Source organism: Fusarium tjaetaba (genome assembly GCF_013396195.1).
Source record: "Fusarium tjaetaba strain NRRL 66243 chromosome Unknown NRRL66243_c0000266, whole genome shotgun sequence".
NCBI classification, from domain to species: domain Eukaryota; kingdom Fungi; phylum Ascomycota; class Sordariomycetes; order Hypocreales; family Nectriaceae; genus Fusarium; species Fusarium tjaetaba.
Genome location: NW_023501462.1, coordinates 114,225 through 135,939, shown reverse-complemented (window position 1 = coordinate 135,939; position 21,715 = coordinate 114,225). Strand labels below are relative to the sequence as shown.

General features: G+C 48.9%; 8 protein-coding genes across 8 annotated transcripts; 4 read left to right on the top strand and 4 right to left on the bottom strand.

Moving 5' to 3' along the window:
- Positions 1–105: 105 nt before the first annotated feature.
- Positions 106–1,365, bottom strand: FTJAE_11083 (ATPase; the record flags this gene model as incomplete). The annotated part of the gene is made up of 3 exons (XM_037343989.1): positions 106–237; positions 285–736; positions 780–1,365. 3 exons carry the CDS (start codon positions 1,363–1,365, stop codon positions 106–108), a joined length of 1,170 nt encoding a protein of 389 aa, XP_037201914.1.
- Positions 1,366–3,284: 1,919 nt separating this feature from the next.
- On the top strand, positions 3,285–4,253 carry FTJAE_11082 (uncharacterized protein; the record flags this gene model as incomplete). The annotated part of the gene is made up of 1 exon (XM_037343988.1): positions 3,285–4,253. The coding sequence occupies one exon, from the start codon at positions 3,285–3,287 to the stop codon at positions 4,251–4,253; it is 969 nt and encodes a 322-aa protein (XP_037201913.1).
- An 85-nt stretch (positions 4,254–4,338) lies between these two features.
- On the bottom strand, positions 4,339–6,728 carry FTJAE_11081 (uncharacterized protein; the record flags this gene model as incomplete). Its single annotated transcript, XM_037343987.1, has 2 exons — positions 4,339–5,129; positions 5,201–6,728. The coding sequence occupies 2 exons, from the start codon at positions 6,726–6,728 to the stop codon at positions 4,339–4,341; spliced, it is 2,319 nt and encodes a 772-aa protein (XP_037201912.1).
- A 947-nt stretch (positions 6,729–7,675) lies between these two features.
- Positions 7,676–9,133, top strand: FTJAE_11080 (Zn(II)2Cys6 transcription factor; the record flags this gene model as incomplete). Its single annotated transcript, XM_037343986.1, has 3 exons — positions 7,676–7,691; positions 7,761–8,544; positions 8,596–9,133. 3 exons carry the CDS (start codon positions 7,676–7,678, stop codon positions 9,131–9,133), a joined length of 1,338 nt encoding a protein of 445 aa, XP_037201911.1.
- A 36-nt stretch (positions 9,134–9,169) lies between these two features.
- Positions 9,170–11,179, bottom strand: FTJAE_11079 (uncharacterized protein; the record flags this gene model as incomplete). The annotated part of the gene is made up of 2 exons (XM_037343984.1): positions 9,170–9,954; positions 10,036–11,179. The coding sequence occupies 2 exons, from the start codon at positions 11,177–11,179 to the stop codon at positions 9,170–9,172; spliced, it is 1,929 nt and encodes a 642-aa protein (XP_037201910.1).
- Positions 11,180–11,918: 739 nt separating this feature from the next.
- On the top strand, positions 11,919–13,653 carry FTJAE_11078 (major facilitator superfamily transporter; the record flags this gene model as incomplete). The annotated part of the gene is made up of 5 exons (XM_037343983.1): positions 11,919–12,106; positions 12,172–12,482; positions 12,542–13,205; positions 13,254–13,359; positions 13,414–13,653. The coding sequence occupies 5 exons, from the start codon at positions 11,919–11,921 to the stop codon at positions 13,651–13,653; spliced, it is 1,509 nt and encodes a 502-aa protein (XP_037201909.1).
- A 687-nt stretch (positions 13,654–14,340) lies between these two features.
- On the bottom strand, positions 14,341–15,083 carry FTJAE_11077 (G coupled receptor 1; the record flags this gene model as incomplete). Its single annotated transcript, XM_037343982.1, has 4 exons — positions 14,341–14,360; positions 14,420–14,655; positions 14,703–14,969; positions 15,016–15,083. 4 exons carry the CDS (start codon positions 15,081–15,083, stop codon positions 14,341–14,343), a joined length of 591 nt encoding a protein of 196 aa, XP_037201908.1.
- Positions 15,084–17,435: 2,352 nt separating this feature from the next.
- On the top strand, positions 17,436–21,578 carry FTJAE_11076 (uncharacterized protein; the record flags this gene model as incomplete). Its single annotated transcript, XM_037343981.1, has 6 exons — positions 17,436–18,459; positions 18,511–19,031; positions 19,187–19,243; positions 20,186–21,149; positions 21,202–21,402; positions 21,514–21,578. 6 exons carry the CDS (start codon positions 17,436–17,438, stop codon positions 21,576–21,578), a joined length of 2,832 nt encoding a protein of 943 aa, XP_037201907.1.
- Positions 21,579–21,715: the final 137 nt, after the last annotated feature.

Below are 21,715 nucleotides of genomic sequence, written 5' to 3'. Positions count from 1 at the left end.
GTTCGGGGGGCGGTGGATTCAAAGCCTGGTTTTACGCGGCGTTCTTGGGGGGAGGTCATTGAGGTGAGGAAGTCGGGTGTTGTTTGACGATCGGGACCTGAAATGTCAGCGTGAGATACAAAAGATGGTGGAGGACGTACACTCGAAGCCGAGATTCTCAAAGTATTGCTTCGCTTCGTCGATGCGACCAAAGAAGATCTGATGACCCTCATACAACACCGTAACACGATCAAACAACTACCCCCATTAGCATCCCATCTCATAAACTTCATCAGAGCACTTACATCATACGCAGACTGCGGCGCCTGATAAATCGCCACCGCAGCAGCAACACCCACAAGATCAGCCTGCAACCTCAAATTCCTGCAAAAGTTAATCGCGTTCCCACTGTCCAGCCCGCGCGTGGTGTTATCCCAGCACTGCAGTTTCGCCCCTGTGAGCGCAGCCTCAGCGATACTAACGCGCTTGCGCTCACCGCCGCTTACACCGCGCACAAAGTCGCTGCCCACGCGAGTATCGACTGTGTGGCTTATACCGAAGATTGCCATCATGACGTCGCGCATCATGGTGTCTGCTTGGGAGCGGGTCACGCCGCCGGGGACGTGGCGGGCGCTTACGGCTGATGAGGCGAAGGAGAGGGTTTCGCCGACGGTTAGGTGGGCGAGATGGCAGTCGATTTCGGCGTTGTAGAGGACGTCGCCGCGGAATGAACGGCGGATGCTCTTCTCGTCGATGCCTAAACTTGTTAAGAAAGCTTGGGAGATATGGGAGTAACGTACCTCGGAAGTTCATGTAGGAGTCTGGTCCAACTTCGAGACCAGCTGTCTCGCCGGCAATAGTCTTCAAAAGCGTTGAACATCCTGAACCCGGTGGTCCAAGAACAAGTAACAACTCCCCCTCATCAACAAGACCCTCAAAATCTCTGAGGATATCAACCCGTCTCTTCTTCCCGCCGCTCACCAAACCAGCAAGGTACTTAACCACATCAATAGGATAATCAACAATAGTCTTTTGATGTTCCGCCCCAGATCCCCAGCCGTAAACATTCAAGTTCTTAAACGCCACGCCCAGACTTCTCGACGGCGCAGCTCCAGCGTCAGACTCGAGTAATCTCACAAACGCTTTCACCCAAGCTCTTGGATCAAAGGTTGGTGAGTTGGGGTCTAGCTTTGTGCCGGGCTGGGGTGAGAAGGCGTGCAGTTCGTTCCCGGCTGTTGTAGACACGCGGGAGAGTTGACGGGCGAGATTGCTGATGTGTTGGGTTATGTCATGCTGAGGTTCTTCAGTTGGTGTATCTGTCGAGTCGGAGTGACGGTCGTTGTATTTGCTGTGAGAGGACAATGTCCTCGATAGTGGTGTAGACATTTTGGATGAGTAAGATGGACTCAAGTGAGATAAGGAGGTAAGAATGACTCAATCGAGACAAGGAGATCTATTTAAGCTAAAGGCATGGATGCGGTTCAGTTATGCTTATGTATGTGCATCAATCAATATCCAAGACCGGCAGATGAATAACGTAGAATTGAACCGATTGATTCACTCGGTCTTTTCCAGAACATAAACGGAGTCGGGAAGGGTCAAATCTTTTTACGAATATTACTCTTCTTTTCCCCGGGTCCCCGCGGACAATCACCCCATGAAATGCCCCGACGGACTCGGGGGTCGTCATTGGTGAGGAAGTGGATTCGTTACCCACTGCGCAAGGAACCCGCGGGTGGCCGACATCTCGCTTATGAGGAGGAGGCCTGATTCGGGATAGTTTCACGGAACGCGAGTTTTGCGCTTTGCGGCTCTGAATCTGACACAATGGGGTTGAATGACGGGTAATGGATGGCTGAGTGCGGCAATTGAGGTGAATGTGATGATTCGGTCTTTGAGTTTCATCTTGTCACGAGGCTATGATGCTGCATCACGATGTAACACGCGTCTCGCTCTTCGCTGTCGCGTCACTCGGACAGCGAAGAACGAGTGCGAGCTGAACAAGTTCAATCAAACCATCAAATCGCTAAATCGTTATGTTTGTCAGTAATTCCCACTTGGTTCAACTGCCAAGAGTAAGATGTCAGCCACGTTGCGCATCATTGGGTAAATGAGTTTAGGCGTGATGGGGTCCATCGTACGTTATTTCTTAGTCTGACCGTGTGCGCAATGCAGAGAATAATCGGGCTAATTATCTGCCATGATCGGAGAGATAGATCTGCCGTCTCGAGTCCCGCTCGAGATCGGTCTTTGAGTTTATTTGTGGTCAGTGCGGGAGACGCGCTACCCTACACGTTGATGAGATTGATGAATTTGACCCCACGGAACAGGAATTGGCGCTCTGTTGGAATGGCAAAAGAATGGCATTGAGAATACTAATATTGTTATTAGATGAACCCGCGAAGCTTTGGTTTTTCATGACGCGTCGATAAAGTGAAGCTGCCAAGTCTCGACTTGGCCGAAGTGAGCAAAACTCACAATTTGAGTCAGTGTGAAATTCAGCAGCACTGACTTTAGGCTCACAATCACTAACGAGGATATGACCTATTATAATAGTAAGTATTTTTACTGAGATACTTAATTTTACACTGAGCGTATTAGCAAGCACTGTTTTAGCGGCTTTTAAACTTGTTGCTGGTGATGAGTTTTAGTCTAGACTCCGGTATGTGAAGCCTATGATTGGTGGCAATGCATACATCACTTAGCTCGACCGTTATTCCGCTTATTGACCTATGAGCTAGCCAATCAGCTTATGACTCAATGGACCGAGGTGAAATCAGGCACTTTAATATAGAGAAAGATATATAATATTATAAGATAAAGTTAATGTCTCTATGTCTTTTATTTATTTTTTATACTATTTATATACTGTCTGGTAATGCCTGTAGCTAAAACAGAGAGTCAGACATTGACCGCGGTTTAATAATAATCCGCGAATTTATAATTCATTCCGACATTATGGGTATTTATCCGCAATTTGTAATTATTTCCGAAATGCATCCGTGGTATCTCCTCATAACAGGGAATGTAACCCTTGATCTACAGTGTCCAGTGTAACTCTGTATCGTAATACAGCACATGTCAATGCAGCTAGTTCTGCAATGTCACGTAATTTGACTGTTGCATCACGATACAACGCATCTTATCGAGATAAGCACAAGATCTAGTATCCACTCTCAAGTAGCCGAACCGAGGTAGACCCACTCGCTCCCGAGCTTAATCCCAATATTTGAAGTCAAGAGCATCTCCTATCACCAACACAACTCCATTCATCACTCTCTTTACAACCCATACCAAGTAACAAAATGGCTCCAACATTAGCTGAACAAGTCGCGGTAGACCAAGTCTCCCCCGGAGAATACGTCTCCCGCCTCAACCCTATCAGAATGGGCAACGCCATGCCCATAGCCTACGGCGGCTGCACTGCCAGCATCGCCGTCAACGCAGCGTGCCAAACAGCACCCGCCTCAATGTCCCTCTACTCTGTCCTCGGGCACTTCCACGGCCCCGCATCAACGGATAAGAAATTGCACTGCAGCGTGACAAACATTCGCGATACGCGATCTTTCGCGACGCGAAGGGTTCAGGTCAAGCAGCAGCAGCCTAATGGGAAATTCCGCGTTTGTATGGAAGTCCTCGCTGATTTTCATGTTATTGAACCTTCGAGCTGGGATTACTCTGAACCGACGTGCTCTAAGTGGCCGAGGGCGGAGGATTGTCCGAATTTAGAGGAACTAGTGAAGGGATTGTTGGAGAAGGGGAGTATTACGGAGAAGCAAGGACAAGAATTCACAAAATCCTTCGCTGCGAATGCTGATTTCTTCGACACGCGGTACTGCACCGCCGGCGTGTCCGCCCAAAACCTCTCCGGCGCATCACGCAACACCAAAACAACACAAGACCACCTCCCCATCACTGAAAAAGTATCCGCCGAGTGGCAGCGAGCTCTACACGACCTCCCCAGCCCAACAGCCAACATGAGCGCGCTAGCATTCCTCATGGACGGCGGTCTTTCATTTCTGCCGTTGAGTCATAATCACATGTGGTTCGATGACACCGCTGCGTGTTCGACGCTGGACTTTGCGTTGAGGATCTTTGTACCGGATGTTAAGCTGGGGGAGTGGCATGTTAGGGAGAGGAAGACTAGTAGGGGAGGGGGGAATAGGACGTATTCGGAGGGGAAGCTGTGGGATGCCTATGGGAATTTGGTGGCGAGTAATACGCAGCAGTCTATTATGAGGTTGAGAGAGGGTGTTGCTGTGCCTAAGCTTTAGATTGGGGTGACTATGTACAGGAAGATATTAATAGAGTAATATGTATTTTTTATTTTCGAGTCCTCCGAGTATGTATCACTCTTCATCAGTCATCGTCGGTAATGAATGGCTGCCGCCAGTTACGTCTCACAGCAGCGTTTCGAATATCGATCTCACGGTCCCGCGCTCCCTCTGTCGCCGCCTGCGCAGGAGTCATCCATTCTGACCCGGCAACCCCTGCGACGTCTGCACTCGCCGGTGCGGTATACCCAGGAGCTAGATAGCCATACAGTTCCATCCGAGCAGAGTTCTCAGAGACAGCGTGATCGTTCATGCGTGCGAAAGGAGCTGGCAGAGGATATCCGGGAGTCATCACTGCTTCTGGGGCTCGGGGACCGGTGTCGACGATCGGAGCGGTATGGTGCTCTTGCGGCGGGGGCACGCATGGTGATTGTTGATGATCATAGATCTGCCCATCCGGTCTGAGATGGGCACTAGAAGAAGGGACACTGGAGTTCTCGACTGTAGGAGTGTTTGGGACAGAAGGATGAAGGACGCCATTGGCATCAAGGGCTGGGATGGAGTTGGGAACAGTTGGTGCATGATCAAGGCCGTGCCACGGGTTACCCGTCTCTGAGCTGATAGTTGCTTGCACCGCAGCAGCATCGGATCGTTGTGTAGGAGTTTCTTGGTTCATAGGCTCAGCCTTGACCCGCGTCCCCTCCTCCGTCCACTCATCGTATTGAGGCATCATACCCGAGCCCTCTTCAGTATCACTATCATCATCTGGAATCTCAATCGCCAAACGCATGCATGATCCCAACGGGGGCTGCTCGACTTCCGTACTCTGCTGCTCATTCGAGACATCACCCGTCGCCGCGCCGTCATCTTGGTGTTCTGTTGGACATGATCAGCCGTAGGTCAGGCACTTTGTCGTCTAGAGCTTAACTTGCCTGCTTCTTCCTCACCATTCCTCAAACGATCCCTATCCTTCATCCGCAGGATAAACTCATTGACCTGTTCTTTATGATCAATCCCCTCGTCGTTAGGATCATAAGCACGGAACTCGTTCATGGCAACCCACCCGATAGCGCACTCCCACGGAAAAACATCTGCATCAAAGTACATGATTGGGTACTTGCGTTTATAGTGGTACTTTCCCCCAGGCCCGTAGTTCTCAGCCCACTCAACCGTACCGGTAGCAGGGTCGTAATCATAGCAAACAGGAATATGCTTCTTCAGCAAGGCCGTGTTGTCCATGAGATTCATGTCCCAGCCGAATTGCCGGAAACTACCCCACGGTAACACAAGGATAGCAAAGAATCGTTTCGTCTTCTTCCAGAAGGTAGTGTACACCTCACCGGGCTGCGGGTCAATACCAGTGAGGAACTGTGTGCTTCGCGTCTGAGGTCCTCCGTTGGAATGCGACGACCCAGCCGAGACACTGCTGAGAGGTCTACCATATTGCGCGTAGGTAGGTCTCTGCGCGGCGAGGTTGTTCCGCTTGGCTTTGTCTTCATCGCAGTTAAGAACTCTTGTGCCGAGAATACGAACTGCCTCATCGTAATTGGCGTTCATATGGCCGTGTGTACCAGCGGTCAAGTGCCTGCGAGCTCCATGGATAGGATTGTTACTCATGAAGTGCAGCTTGTGCTTCTTACACTCGAGGATATACCAGAAACCCTTGTGTTCTGTAATTATGTACTTCGTCGCGGCATTACCATCTTGGTAGACGTCGTCGAAGTCGATCGCTCGGTCGCCAGTGAGAGGTCCTCGTGGTTGAGGGGCATTCGATCGGGGTCGTTTTGGAGGGCGGGGGAGGCTCCCTTGAGAGATATTCGCAGGTCTCTTTTGTTGGGCTGTCGAAGGCTGTTGGGTTTCGTCTAGAGATCGGCTGGGGGTATGTATCTCTTGATCTCTCGGTGTTTCGGCGATGGGAGCGGACTCGTTCTGCGGCCTGGGAATTGGCGGGCGGAACGCCTGTAAAACAGGGCTTGCATTCGGCGTAAAGTATGACGAGCTTGGGGCCACTTCGGTCGGTGATCCAGCAGAAGCATCCAAGCGAGCAGAAGTGTTCACAGGCAGCTGAGTCCGCTGTCGCCACTTGCTGCACACTCTATCTCCCAGCTCAGGTCCAAGTGTATCGAGCAAGTCCAAGATAAGAGCCTCCTGCTGCTCCCAGTACAACTCCTGGTATTCTCTCTCTTCATCATCCTTATTCGCTTCGCGCTCCGCCTGTAGTTCCTTAAGCTGGTTAATGCAGGATTGAAGAGCATCCAGCCTCTCTGCATCAGATTGCACGCATGCCGAGGCCGCCGCCACTTCAAAGTGTGCTTGGGCTTCCCTATGCCTCTCTTGATACTTCTCTTCAGGCGACTTTGTCGGATGCAGCAGAGGTGTCCATTGCTGAATGATTTTATGTATCGGGGCGACTCGCGATGAATGTATGCCCGGGGGAATACCTCTGGCGGGGGCCGGTCTAGCTTGCTCCGCCATTAGGGCGCACTAGCTAGCAGTATCGAACGTCGCGTGCTATAATTGGCTTTAAAAGAGCAGCGATACGCTATGCATCAGCAACATCGCCAGAAAGAATTGATGAGAAAAAGAGCGATTCAACAGACAGACGCAGCACATAAGGAAATAAATAAAAAGAAGAGAAAAGGAGGCCACTCCCGCACGCCTTTGCTTTTTTTCTTCACAATGGGCAGCCTGATTCTATGCACGTCCAATCAAAATATTGGTAGGCGGGGAAAGTTCCCGGTGCCTCGACGACCAACAAGCCAACCAATTTTCAGCACGGTGAGGATCCCTGCGGTTTCGTAACGGTGGCTTGCATGGGGAATGGCCTAGGCTTGTTGTCTCTTGTCGAAACGGTTGCCTTGTTGTGTGTACTTACCGTTGCGGACCGTTGAGCGGTGAGACTGTGTGAGGCTGATTGCATAGGCGAGCTAATAGTCAACGCGACCTGAAAAGTGAGTATGGTCTGATTGAGGATGACACTCTCACTACGACAAATGTTACTGTAAGAAAACGAAGTATTTAAGTAGATGATCGCTTGTTTCGGTCAGTTAACGGGGCTAGTTAATCGAGCTGCGGACTGAACAGCTTGAGCTGGCCTGATAGAGTCATGCAAAGAAGCGTTTTGCACTATGTAAAAATACTTACGACGCTGCGTTTGTACACGGGTAGCAGCATAACATGAGGGCTAGAACACGGAAAGACACGACACAAAACCTGTTTCTTTCCAGATTGCTGCACAAAAGAAACAAGCAATTTATCTCAAGCTTGGCGACATGTTTTCTCCAGCTGATGGGTGTAGAAGACCGCCAGTACAAATCGGGAAAACGGCGGGTATATACTGTAACCTCTCTTGGTGGATCTTAAGTGAGGTCATATCTATAGGACACTACCTACAAGAGGGAATTTTAAACAAGGCCCTGGACATGAAGACTCTGCAAGGTATGAATTTACTCTTTCTCTTAATACAAAATGAATATCTCTACAGACATTGTGTACTGAAGTAATTAGACTGCAAGACTTGTTCCCTGCGCCGCATTCGCTGCGACCATACTACCCCGCATTGTCTGAAGTGCACGGGACGAGGACTGTCCTGTCCTGGATACAAACGCCAGATCCGATGGGTCAACTCGATTGCGAGCCGTGGCAAGTTCAAGGGACTCCCAGCACCCACTCTTGAACCAGCCACTCTTCCGTCTCCAGAAGCTGTCCCTAGCACAGTCCAATCTCGCCATGACAAACTCGATGAGCCATCCCAAGAAGCGGTAGATCAGTTGATAGAATATTTTACTCTGGAGCTCGCCCCGAAGAACGTATGGGTGCACTCACCAGAGAATGGGTACACGCGCCTCGTCGTTCGTCTGGCGCATACACAGCCTGCCCTGCGGTATGCTATCATCGGGCTATCAGCTGCTCACCAAAGCTATGCGTCGGCCAGCACAACAAGCGGTTTCTCGCAAAAGGCCCATCTCAAGGCCATCACATTGATCACTGACCAAATCCGAACCTTGACTAGCATGGGAAACCAAACACTACCCACAGGGCACCGAGAAGCCACAGATGCAGTGCTTGCGGCTACCCTCGTGGTGTGCAATCACTCTCTCCTGGACTGCAGCACGGCTGATGCAGTTTTCCACTTGAGAGCTACGAGAACTCTGATAAAGTCTCACTTGACCAAAGGAACTACTGATAATGAACTCTTCACCTTTATCGCGAACCAAGTCGCAAGTCTTGACATAATGGCATGTACTACCCTTTTTGATCCCGATCTTGTCCGAGATGTCGTTATGCCCAGGTTAGATAGTGGCTCAGTTCCGTTTGGCCATTTTCTACTAGGCATACATAGGATCACCGCTGTCTCGACATCGTCAAATAGCGAAGGAACTCCTGGTAGTGACCCTGAGTTTCTCGAGGAGCTCGAAGACGAACTTGAACTCGCCAGAGCAGCTACATATATGGCAGTTGGACGGACATTGAAGCCTTCCAGAGACGCTCATCTCTCGGACACAACTCTTCTTATCGAGGCCTTTCACCAAGCGGGGCTGATATATGCTTGCAGACGACTTGGGGTTGGAAGCATTGGGGGCTTTGAAGAAGTTCACCGGTCTAAATTATTCAGGCTACTCGAAAAGGCTATCACTAGAGGAAGCTATCTACCAGGTCTATCATGGCCTATCTTGATGGCTGGGATTTCTTGTCATGGATACCATGATAGGATTCAACTTGTCCGTCAACTGTGTCACGATCTGGTCAGGAGCTCTCCTTTCCAGTACTACTCTAATATTCTGCGCTTTCTCGAGGAGTTTTGGGAAAGTTCAGATGATGATTGGATTCTTGTGGCTCGAGCGTGGGAGAATAGAGGTGAGCCTCTATTAGCAATGTGAATTTTTGATACCACTTCTTAATGAAGGGGCTCTATGTTACATGTGATCGCGTGGGATTATATACTTGTGCTGCTTCTCAAAGATCTTCTCCTCGTTCTCCCAAGCTTCCATGTGAGTGGATATGTGCCAGTCTGTTTTGGTAGCAGTCATCTCAGCTCGGCCCTCGATTGCCAAATTGAGATCACCGCGGCCAAACTCTTGACGAAAGGCCTGCTCAGCGCGTGCCGAGAGGGGATCGTCCGGCCGAACGCGGCAGCTGACTTTGGTCGTTCCACCAAACCGCCAACCGTTGTCCTGATTCTCAAATAATCCCTCGTCGTTGTCATAGATAATGGTGACCTCGTCAGTCTCCAAGTCTCGGGTGATGCTGGATTTGGCTCCTGTAGGACGCAGTACAGCCGCCTTAAGCGGCGGACCATTCACCGCTGGCTCAAAGGGTCTCAATTGATTGTCCAGCGGGTTTTCTTTCCGCACTGGAATCTCTAGTTGACTGGAAGAGCAATCGATTGTCAAGGCTGGGGCCTCGGGGGACGGCCAAACAACAGGGAAGTATGCGGATGATAGAGCAAGGCGAAGTCGGCTGCCTGCACTGATTCGCTGGCCACATTCGTTCAGCTGGATCCTGACGGTATAGAAACGGCCTGGCTGGAGGTCTTGCAGATCAACGTGACTGTCTCGGTGGGTGAGGTTCAATAGACCGTACGACAACTTTGTAACGCTGCCATCAGCCAAGACTTCTGATAGCACTGCTGCAATAAAGGCCCATCTTTTATCACTAGCAACACGCAGATCAAGGGTCGCAGGACCGAGGATATCCAAGGCTTGGGTGAGAGTTGGGCTGTCAAACACCAAAGATCCAATCTCTTCTTCCCTTTGGTCTCCCGGCATATCTCATTCTGTACCATAAGAGATCCATCTTCCTGCAGCAAATCCGGTGGTCTGAGGGGATTTAAGCGTCAGATACTCCACATTCTGAGGAGGTGTAACAAGAAGCTGCCCTGCTGCGAGCCCCATATACATCGGGTCCAGGCCATCAGAGGGCCAGTTGATTTCGGCAACCCATCGCCCAGGACGGTGGCTGTACAGTCTCTTCGGGCCAACAGTGTCGTTCACGTAACACCTGAGCATAGGTTCTTCCATGATGTTGGTTTCCACACCCTTGAGCCATTTGTCCCACCATCGGAGAGACTCTTGTAAAAAGCCAATCTGGGGACCGGGCTTTGCAAAGTTTGGATATTTGTGAGCCCACGGTCCGACTAGCCCTTTCCTTAGGCATGTAAGATTCTCAAGCATCCGGAAGATAGAATTTGAGTATGGGTCATGCCAGCCACCCACAAGGTAGACAGGGCACTTGACGGCAGTATAGTCTTCGCAGATAGAAGCGTGTCTCCAGAATTCATCGCGTCTTTGATGTCGATGCCACTCCGCAATGTATGGCGTTCCAAGCTCAAGGCGATCCATCCACATCTTCCGCCAGCTGTTTCCAACAAGGGCAGGATCTGGTGGTGTAGGAGCGATAGAAAACATAGTCGCGCCCCAGAGAAAGTTCTCCACCAGCTGGCAGCCCCCCTGGTAGTGGACATCATTATCATAACGGTCGTCGGTCGAGCAGATCGATATAATAGCTTTGAGTTCAGGGGGATTAAGAGCCGCGATCTGAAGTCCATTGAAACCTCCCCAAGAAATACCGATTATACCAACAGAGCCAGTGCACCAGGTTCTTGATGCAATCCAACGCAAGACTTCAAGGCCGTCATCCTGCTCTTGTTTGAAATATTCACCCAAAAGCAGGCCTTCAGAGTCTCCTGAACCGCGCATGTCGACCCGAATGCATGCATATCCGTGTGATGCAATGTAAGGATGATTGAGGGCATCTCGATGGCTGGTTCCATCACGTTTTCGGTAGGGAATGTACTCAAGAATTGCAGGTACTGGATTATCCTCAGCGTTTTCCGGGAGCCAAATCAAGGCTGAGAGGATAGTTCCGTCACTGAGTGTGATTTGTTCGTTCTCACGAATCTGGAGAGGGAAGGGCGCAGGAGACATAGTGACGCTGGAGGAAGCTGAAACCAATGACCTGTGTATTGAAGGGTTCGCAGATAAGGAACAATATGAGAAAGAAATGCAAGGGAGGGGAACAAGAACGACAAGATATTGCATTACTCATTGTCTCGGAATAACCAGCCTCTCGTTTACGCGAGGCCGTTCATTATCGAGATGTAGTGGCCCCTCCAGTGTTAGTGTTCTTTAGGTACTAAGAATCTCGACAATCTGCGGGGTAGAAGGTGCGTTTCTCGATATAAGATCTTGGATGGGTTAGTATAGAATACTATAAAGTGGTTCTCTTTTTAATGACCGAATTAGGCCAATGCCTGGGGAGATGAATCTATGAGTTTGAAACCATAGATGACAAACTAAAGATGAAACATTTGTTCTCGATTGAATATCTCAAGTGGGTTAGCATTGGCCATTATGGAATAGTTCTCTATTAGACACCCTAATTGGGCTAGTCCGCAATGCGGTACATCCTAGCTCTCTCTATTTAATACCTCTAGTGAGCTAGAACGACGATATCATTCTGTCTTTTAATTCGCTCTTCCTAATCAGCGTCACTATCTCAACAGATGCCGACCTCGCTAAATACAGTAGCGTCCGATAATGAGGCAAACTTGGGATGTTGGCCGATAATCATTACAAATATTAAAAGGATGCTGGCTGCCCCATTATCCAGCAGCGAACCAATACTAGGCAATATTGTAGGTTCCTTTATAAATCGATACTTGCAATGGAACTTGTCAGCAACAGTCAGAGCGTCTCGCAACATCCCCAGAAGGGAGATGGCGGCCCCAAGACTCTTGAGGTTACGGATGCCCAGAGCGTCGAGGCCGGCCATCTGACCGATACGAAATTCAGCAGACTCTCGGTATGGGTCACGCTCAGTTTCATGTCAATTGCCGTTGCCTCGGACTCCTAGTAAGCTGATAGTTTCATTGCTCGCTTTTAGTTGGCTGGCACTGATGATGGCTTTTTCCTTCCAGCAACGCTTCCGTGATTGGAAGCGTGTCGCTCTTGTTTGATGCCATATACCCAGATGCCATGACTTCATCAATGTACTCTCGGCTCTCGAACTCCTTCCTAATCGGCATGATACTCGGCATGATCCTCTTTGGCTTCATCGCGGACCATTATGGCCGCAAGACTGGAGCTATTGCCACCACCATCATCCTCACAGTTGGAATGATCCTCAGCACTGCTGCTAGCGGAACGTCACATACGGGGTTGCTGTGGATGCTGGTCGTTGGGCGAGGTGTTACTGGAGTGGGCGCTGGAGGAGAGTACCCTGTCACCGGTGAGTTTCCATGACTGTTGAGGAGACAAGAAAAGTTGCCCTGACACCAATATGTGTAGGCGCTGGTGCCATGGAAGCCACAGACGAGGCCAGCGGATTCCGCAAGCGACGAGGTTTCATTTTTGCAATCATGAGTGAAGTCGCTGCTTCCCTCGGTTATTGCTTTGGCGGTCTGGTTCCAATGATTCTACTGCTCTGCGTCCACGAGAAGCAGGAAAAGTACGAACTAGTCTGGAGGCTATCCTTTGCTGCCGGCATGCTTCCACCTCTGAGCATCTTCTACTTTCGCCTCAAGATGGCCGTTTCCACTGCCTATCGCAAATCAGCTCTTCAGAGGCAGAAACAGCCTTACCTACTGATAGTGAAAAAGTACTGGCGAAGACTTTTGGCAGGTGGTTGGACGTGGTTTATCTACAATTGGATTTCCATTCCATTTGGAGTTTTCAGTTCAACTATTGTGTCTAGAGTCGATCCGGGTAATTCTCTGGTTGTCTCTTTAGGTTGGGGAGTTCTGATCAACTCATTCTATCTCCCTGGTCCATTCCTCGGTGGATGGCTAGCAGATAAAATCGGCAGAAAGCAGACCATGACGCTAGGCTTCGTTCTTCAGGCTATTCTTGGTTTCATCCTGGGAGGGGCATATCAGTCGATAATAAAGATCTTCCCTCTATTTATCGTCATGTACGGCATCTTCTTGACGCTGGGAGAAGTCGGCCCTGGAAGGTAAGCATCTTCCTCTCTCGAGAAAGTCGATTATTGACAACAATCTAGCACCATTGCTCTTGTTTCTGCCGAGCCATTCCCAACCTCGATTCGTGGTCAAGCCAACGGGATTATTTCGGCATGGGCCAAAGTTGGAGCAACACTAGGTACTCAAGTAAGTATTGGCTATCTGTGCCCAAACCTAGAAAATAGGGCTGACTTGAAAAAGGTATTTACAGCGGTTCTTAATCGCTACACTGATGATGTTGATAAAGGCAACCGGGTTGTCTTTCTTATTGGCTCTGGTTTCGCGGTTGTCGGCGCAGCCGCAGCATGGTTTATGCTGGAAGAGACAAGTCGCAATCTGGATGACGAGGATGAGATATGGAAGACCTATCTTAGAGATAATAATTGGAGTGGAGATTGGGGCGACAATGAGACTGTGGACCCTGCTAGAGTGTTGAAATAGAAGAAGCCACCTTATACAATTATTCTCCATTTTATTACATAGGATACTTTACTTGAGCTTCAGCTACTAAAGTTGTTGTGATGTAATACATACGTTGTGTATTCTTCAGCGTATCTTAGTGTCATATACATGCACAGGGCGCAAGCCCAGTCGACTGGGTTTAAGGTACTCGCCAAGAGACGTATAACATCAATATTCCCATGGTTGTATTGAATAAAAGTGTGTTTGGTAGTATAAGATATCTAGTATCATTGCTTAAAGTAGAAGAATGAAGTAGAAGTTCATGTTCATACACTCCGCCCATCATCAGACTTATTCTGAAAAGCCAACTCTCTCAAACTCTCTGAATCCTCTGTCCTCGAGTTCATCATAGTCCGAAGTTTACTCCTCCTCCCACGCTCCTCACCAGCCGGTTCATTGATCCTCGTCCGCGATCGCCAAAGTCCTCTCTCCTCCAGTAATGCTTTACACGCCGCCCAAGACGTAACAGCATAAATAACCGCGTTCCAAAATCCCTGCAGCGGAAGAACCGTCGCGCTCATAAACTGCAAAGGCTTACTGACCTCCGACGGATGAATGTGCGAATACATCCTATTAGCACTAGACGGAATCCACGTGATTAGAATCACCGCAAAGAAGAGCATCGCGACTTTTGTATAAGCCCATGCTGCACGGTATACATCGTTGCTAGGCCTCACCGCCGGGCGCTGGATAGGTTGGGGTATTGTGCTGGTTACACAAGCAATCGGCTGAGGTGGCTGCTCACCAATAGCATGCACGCTAACTTGATGACCCATGTTCTGTAATTGTATCGCGTCGGGTTGCGTCGCGGCTTCGGAGGTGATGGTCACTTCAGTGGTCTTCATGTTGTTGACAGTGCTTTGGTGGGCGTAAGATAATCCGCCTGAACCCGAGCCTTGGGCTTTGAGGAGTTGTTGACGCTTTCGGTAGATGGTGCCGCCGGAGCGGATGTAAATTGCGAGGGTGATGGCGATTATGACCCTGTATTGTTAGTGCACTGTGATGAGCTGTGAGGTAGGTAGACGTACCAGATTGGGCCGTAGAATGTTGCGATGCGGAGAGTATCCCATGATGAAGTGATCCAGCACCATTGGACAGCGCTACCATAAACTCTGACGCCATCGCCATTCTTGATGAAGATAAAAACGAACGCCGGCAAGAATGGGATACCGTAACAGAGCAATAAATACGGCAACTCCATCTTCCTCAATCGCTGCGCATCAAAGCGATAATAGAACGCAAGGTAAACATTAATCGCCATCGCAAGAGTCCACAGCGCATCAGCCCCAACAAATCTGCACGAATTAGCCAAGCATCACATCAATCATTGGGGTACTATACGTGTGGAGTAGAAACGCTTGTATCTGACATCCCGCCCCATCAGGTGCTTCAATAAACGAATCCGCCATGATGAAGCAAATACTCGCCATGATATTCCCAAACGACGCATAAAACACAAGCCGATTGATCGGTTTGTGGAAGGCGTCGCAGAGACAAAAGGTTGTGATGATGAAGAGACATCCTATTAGTGATAGAACGGAGCATACTTGCTGGATGATGGTGATGAGCTTGACATCGCTGGCTGACAGGCCGAGTTCCATATTGTCAGCGAAAGAATCCCTAAAAGGACAGTCGTGCTTTATCTCGGGGAACAAGCCATTGTTAATGCTTTAAATGTGAGGATAAGCACCTCCTTTCATGTGAATTTGCCGAAGGATTGATCTGCAACAGGGAACCCCATATTTGATCGCCAAGGGGAAACCCGGGACGTTGCAAATCATGGACCTAAAGTAGCATAAGGCTTAAATAGTCCCTGTTGGTAACGGTTCCAATTGGCGCAAGTCAAATTTGTAGTGGGGAGCCGGTAGATGGCTTCTTGATTTTAAGGCTGTTGTTTGAGGGATCGACGTTGGTGTTGCTGGATGGAGGAGGTGAACGAGAGCGATGGAGAGTGAAGTGAAGATCGGAGGGAGCTGAGAACAGACCTACGAAGCTTGTCTTTATGTGACAAGCAAATGCTTGATCATGAGCGATCATGGGCGCCTCAAATCCCTGTAGGGCCATCGCCAGCATAACGGGCATGTTTCGCATCATGCAGTTATCTCGAAACAGTAGCGACTTACCATGCAGTTTAATACAGAAATATGTCCCAGATATCAATACGAACAAGAGCCACTTCTCCCCTGTGATCGAGTTGTTTTGACTGACTCGCGCCTGAGACGCGGTCAGCCTGATTTTCGTTTTACCATGCAAGTGCAAAACAAGAGCCTTTGCCCGATTCGGCAGGTCAGCAAGTGATATTCCCGCCATTTGCGCAATGCTGATGGATTTAAACATGCAATTCGCACAGACTCATCGGCATTAGCTGATATTGTGCAATTTCCAGCGCTGACATGTTACAGGGAGCGGCCGAGGCGCGGCGAGGATGCTCCGGCAGTGAAGAAGGGGTTTTGCAGGCTTTGATGGAGATATAGCGATACATATTCCATTACCGGTGAAGAATGGTGACGTGTAAGAAGAGACGAGAACGAGCAGTGACCATTTGGCGCGGGAGCAAGCGATATCCCTGTAAGAAGCCACTGAGGCTTACGGCAAGAGCATGTGTTGTAGCGCGCAGTGTCACCTGAGGAGTAAGCGTAAGATGCGGGGAGTCTACACTAACACGGCTGAAATGTCATGCGACACGTCGACATTCGATTATCACATGCAGTTGTCTCGGCAATTGTCAAGGGACAGAGGGATTGACATAAGGAGTTCATAGGCATTGATGCCGTTGCGCTAGACTATACCAATCAGGAAGGTCAGGTCTTCAAAGTCGGCAGTCCTGAAGGCTGTAGAATGACAGTAGCAGTTAAAGAGGCGCTAATACAACGAGCTGCAGGTAGTTGCTCTGTATTACAGTCTTAATATTATGATTACGTTATATTTTATTTTATAATCTTGCTATTCGCATTGCATCTATGTACTATATATAAGACCTCGCATATCATATACTAGGCTACGTTCTTTAGTCTAAGTGCGTTCCATTACAGAGAGCTTGTCGAGCTTGTCCAATATCGATGCTGGCTCACTTAGTTGATAGATAGCGCGGAGCTAGTAACAAGTCAGCCACGGAATTAAGCGCCATCGAGAAGAAGTCGAATTTGGTGTTTCAACTGTAATGCCTGCTCACTGAGCCTTCTTTCGTCTGACTGACTTGCAGGCTTCTTCAGCTATTATTTGCTTGCCCTTATGCCTGTGCAACCCAGTAAGCCTCGTTCGTTTGCCTCGCTTAGTCACGAGTTCTTATTTCAAGAACTGCCACGTCAGCGCAAACGGGGAATACCTACTTCTGACAACGACAAACATCTTATCAATGGCAGCCTCTGCTATTTCCCCTGACCAACTTGCCAGACTTTGCAAGCGCTGCACGTGCCTACAACTGACAAGCACAGCGCCAGATGTCATCCTAACCAGAAACCCACCAGCAGGGGAATTGGGCGGGGAACAGGAAGTTGATCTGGTTTGGAATGTGACCAACCTGGGGGCTTTCCTCCTCTCTCAACTGGCAGACAAGTGCGATTTATGCAAGTTTGTTCAAAGAGTTGTGCTCTGGTCTCATCTCCACAATCGACCGGTGGCAGGTGCAGTTCCCATGTCGCTGCACTATGTGTTTCGTCAGGATGAGGCCGTTGGGTATGGCTTAAGGGCTCTACGTATCAGAAGCAGACTTGGTATGCACTAAAGAAAAGCAGACGCAGGCGTAATGACTGACAGAAGACATGCCAGCGGGCGGCGAGGAATTCTCTATCGATTGCCCTATCGCGGCAGCGACTGATCTTGATATGGGCACGTCTCTGGGACTCCAACCGCCTATATCTCACGTCGATGAAGAGACACTATTATGGATAAAGCGGAAGCTGGAGTCGTGTGTATCGCACAACCACTTTAACCCAAACAAAACCTTTATTCCCGATCGACTCATTGATGTAAGAGGAAATCAGCTGAGCCTAGTCCTTACCAAGGACTTTCAGGCCCGAGACGCTGAAAGCCATCGTTACATTGCCCTTACTTACTGCTGGGGCCCAGAGCCTCACGCAAGCAAACAGCTCAAGACAACCACCTTCAATATATCCCAGCATCAGCAGCAAATCCCAGAAACCTTTTTACCTCAAGTCATCAAGGACGCCATCACTATAACCAGGGCGTTGTCGGTCCCATTTCTTTGGGTCGATGCCTTATGCATTCTCCAAGATGATGTATCTGACTGGGAACATCAATGTCGCATGATGGAACAAATCTATGGAAATGCCTACACGGCAGTTGCAGCTGTTTCCTCTCAAAACTGCGAGGAAGGATTTGTCGTCAAGACAAATAGAATCCTCTTTCCTTTCAGAGATGAGTCTGGTCACAACCGTGTCTTTGGCATATACCCTCCTCCCTACCAAGCCGACACGCAACACGAAGTGCGCCACAGCCCTTGGTTTAAGAGAGGCTGGACGTTCCAGGAACGCATCGCATCAACTCGCATCCTCATGTTTTCAGAACGCAACCTTCATTTCAAATGCAAATACTTTGACGAATCGATGGGAAGGGAGAGAACTACATCTGAAATCAATTATGGCATACTCGACCGTGTGACAATCGATTCGGGCAGTACAGTGGCCATCTATCAAGAATGGAACAAAATTATCGCTCAAATCGACCCCGAGTACCATCAGTTTACCCGGGAAACAGATTTCCTTCCTTCAATTGCTGGTATCGCTTTGCTATTCAGTAAAAGATTGAACGATGACTACGCAGCTGGTATGTGGAAGAATAATATGCATCAATCGCTCTGCTGGAATTTGAGCACAGGATACAAGCCTTGGTTTGGAAACCTACTGAAGCGACTGAAAACTCCTTCTCCATACATTGCACCTTCTTGGAGCTGGGCTAGTCGACGCGAAACGTTCTGGTTCCATCTATACCGTTCGGAACTCTTAGCCAATTGTCGACCAGAGTTCGATAGCCTAGAAATAGCTGTCACCTTGCGGGGCGAGTCAGTCTTTGGCGAAGTAAGAGATGCGGCGCTTGATATTACCACAAAAGTATACGCGGGGTCGCGGAGGATAACATATCACGAAGTTTCTCCACATTCGTCTTCGAAAAGCGCTGTTCAAATTGATGGGCGATACTTTGCAGAGATTGAGCCTGATTGCACTGATCTAGCAAGGTCCGAGTCAACTGTGATGCTCATTGGCCTTTTACTGATAAGTAGTACCATTCGACGCTATGAAGATGCAGAGGTCTCTTCATTGAGATATTCTGACAAGTCTGAGACTCTTGGCGACGAGGAAGATGCTGGGTCCGACTTTGAGTCGTTGAGCGCTTCCACTGTGAGTGCTGAAAGTCGCGGCGATTCGGAGAGGATAGCTTGTGGCCTGTTGATCCATCCAACGGGAAATCCAAACGAGTATTATCGAGTGGGAACATTTTTTTCGGAGCCTAAATCTACTGGGGGTCTATCGTTCTTTGATAACGTCGAAGTCAGAACGGTAAGGCTGGTATAAGGCTTGCTTGCGGAACGCGTGTCAAGTATCTATTCAAGGTACGTGTTATGGCTTGAATGGCTCGTGAAGCTGGCTAACCAGGCCAAGACTATGTTGCGCGCATCTGCCATACGTCATCGCTTTTATATTTCAGAATTAGATGTATATACAGCTTCCCATGTATTTTCTTCACGGCGTTGTAGTGATTAATAGTACCGATATGAAAGACCTTTATCTCCCTGTTCCCTTCACACATCTTAATACACCTGCAACCGGAAAGGCCAATACCGGCGATGGAGTTGACCCTGTTCTATGGAGCAGCTGCTATGAGGTTTAGTGCAGCTGATTCACTTTGGAAAAATAGAAATCAGCGACAAAGACGGGAATCAGCTTCTGAAGGCTATCCATATGATCGTGCGTGACTCTTGCTTGGCCTCACTCTATGTGATGACCCGCTCTCATTGCGCCGTATCTAGACAATAAAGAACCAAGGCCGCTGGAAAGGACGACTCTTCATCCAAGCTGAAGGGGCTATAGATACGGATGCCATCGGGCTCTCAGCGAGGGCCGAGATCTCCCAGTGGATTGTAGCGCCACTAGCAAGGCTTTCTAGTGACTGTATGCCTAGCTAGGAATAAGCGCCAGGTATCAAAGTGGATAAAGCACAATGTGCCTGCCGTTGTTGGTCGGATGAAGTCCAATCCTTTCTTTTTCCACTTGCATCCGTTTGAAAACCATCAGTGCGACTGTATAAGGAAGATGTCATTGGCCTGATTTCCAAGGACGAGAAGTGGGGTTGGCCGTGAGTTGGTCGGCCTCCCGCAGGTCAGCCCAACCTCAACCGTCATTCAAAACGAGGGCCTCGCCTCCTCAGATCCAGCGTCTAAATTCGTTTTCTTCTTCGCAAATCCCAGCATAAACATTACCAAGACGCAATAATCCCTACCCAACCTCGATGTTTCTCCATAAGTCAGTATTCCTTTAACCCTCTAATGAACCAGACATTAATGAATGAAGGCAAGAAGATGGTTCACGATATCCCAGGCGCCGAGTCTGACTTTCCCCAGCGATGCCCTCCAAAAACAACTCCTAGCAAAAAGCCATCGGAGCATGTGTTTGACGCGAACGGCGATACCCGGATCATTCTTAGCACATACATGGCCCAGACCTTTGAATGGGAGATAGATAAAGTGCGGATAAAGCAAGAAATGCCTACAAAGGTATACTACAAGGAAAAGAAGCAGGAAAAGAAGGAAGGGAAGAGAGCAGAGTCTCTCATTACAACCTCAACATCGTTAGGAGGCACTACGAACAGAACTCCCATAGACTGGGGTACGACCGATTTCTCAACCTTGAGTAACGTACGGTACTCTCGTGTAGAATTTTCCGATGACGACGATACGGATCTGGGTTGTACTGTCCCTGGAACGAACCGAGACAGCACAAGTATAATACAAGATTGGAACTATGGAGAAAAATGCGCACGGTCCCTGAAGAAGATAGATTTTCGATTACTGGTCTCAGGAAAGCACTTAGAGCTGGCTTCGTCTGTCTTCAAAAAAATGCTTACCGGTCCTTTCGCAGAGGGAAAGGCCGATGTATCAGGTTTTCGTCTGATAAAGACGAGCGATTGGGATCCTGAAGCTTTCAAGATTACCCTGACTATCATTCATGGGTACAATCGAGATGTCCCAAGGTCACTGAGCCTTGAAATGCTTGTCAAGGTTGCCATGATCATTAACTATTACGATTGCCTTGAGAGCGTTGAGCCATACACAGATATTTGGCTCGAAGCCTTGAGATCGGAGTTGCCGACGGTTTATGGGCGAGAGTGCATTCTGTGCCTCTTCATATCATGGGCTTTCGCAAAACCAGTTGGGTTTCAAAATATGACTGAACTGGCATTGAGGCATAGTCAGAAGTTAATAGAAGTTGAGGACTTCCCAATTCCAGCCAAGATCCTTGGTAAGTTACAGTACCAACTCAGTATGACAGCTTGTGCTGACGCAAGCCGCAGAAGCGATCGACATAGCACGTCAAAGCGCTCTCGCTGAAATCTTCTCAGCAATCTACGAGCTCCTTGATCGTCTGCAAGAAGAACAAGAGTGTTCCTTTGAGTGCTCATCTATGCTCCTGGGTATCCTAACGAGGGAACTCAGCAAACATGAGATTCTGCACCCTCGGAACGCCCCGCCGTTCAATGGTTTTAGTATTGAAGGTTCTAAAGAGATGATAAAAGGGCTGAAAAAACCTAAGTGGTACAACAGTAGGGATCACAGGCATTCTTGTTATATCCAGGACAAATTATCTATATCTCTGGCAAAAGTAGAAAGCGATCTGCGTGCGTTCGACCTACAGGACTTTCAGGATAAGAAGATTTATACCTGTAGCTGAGAGCTTAAATCAAGAGAGAGAACTTAATGTAGGAATACTAGGCCAAGGAAGAATTTCAGACAACGCAGGGCATTAATGTTATTAAGCCAGGCGATGTAAATTGGGGAGGTCTGATAATGGTTTAGGTAGAGTTGTCA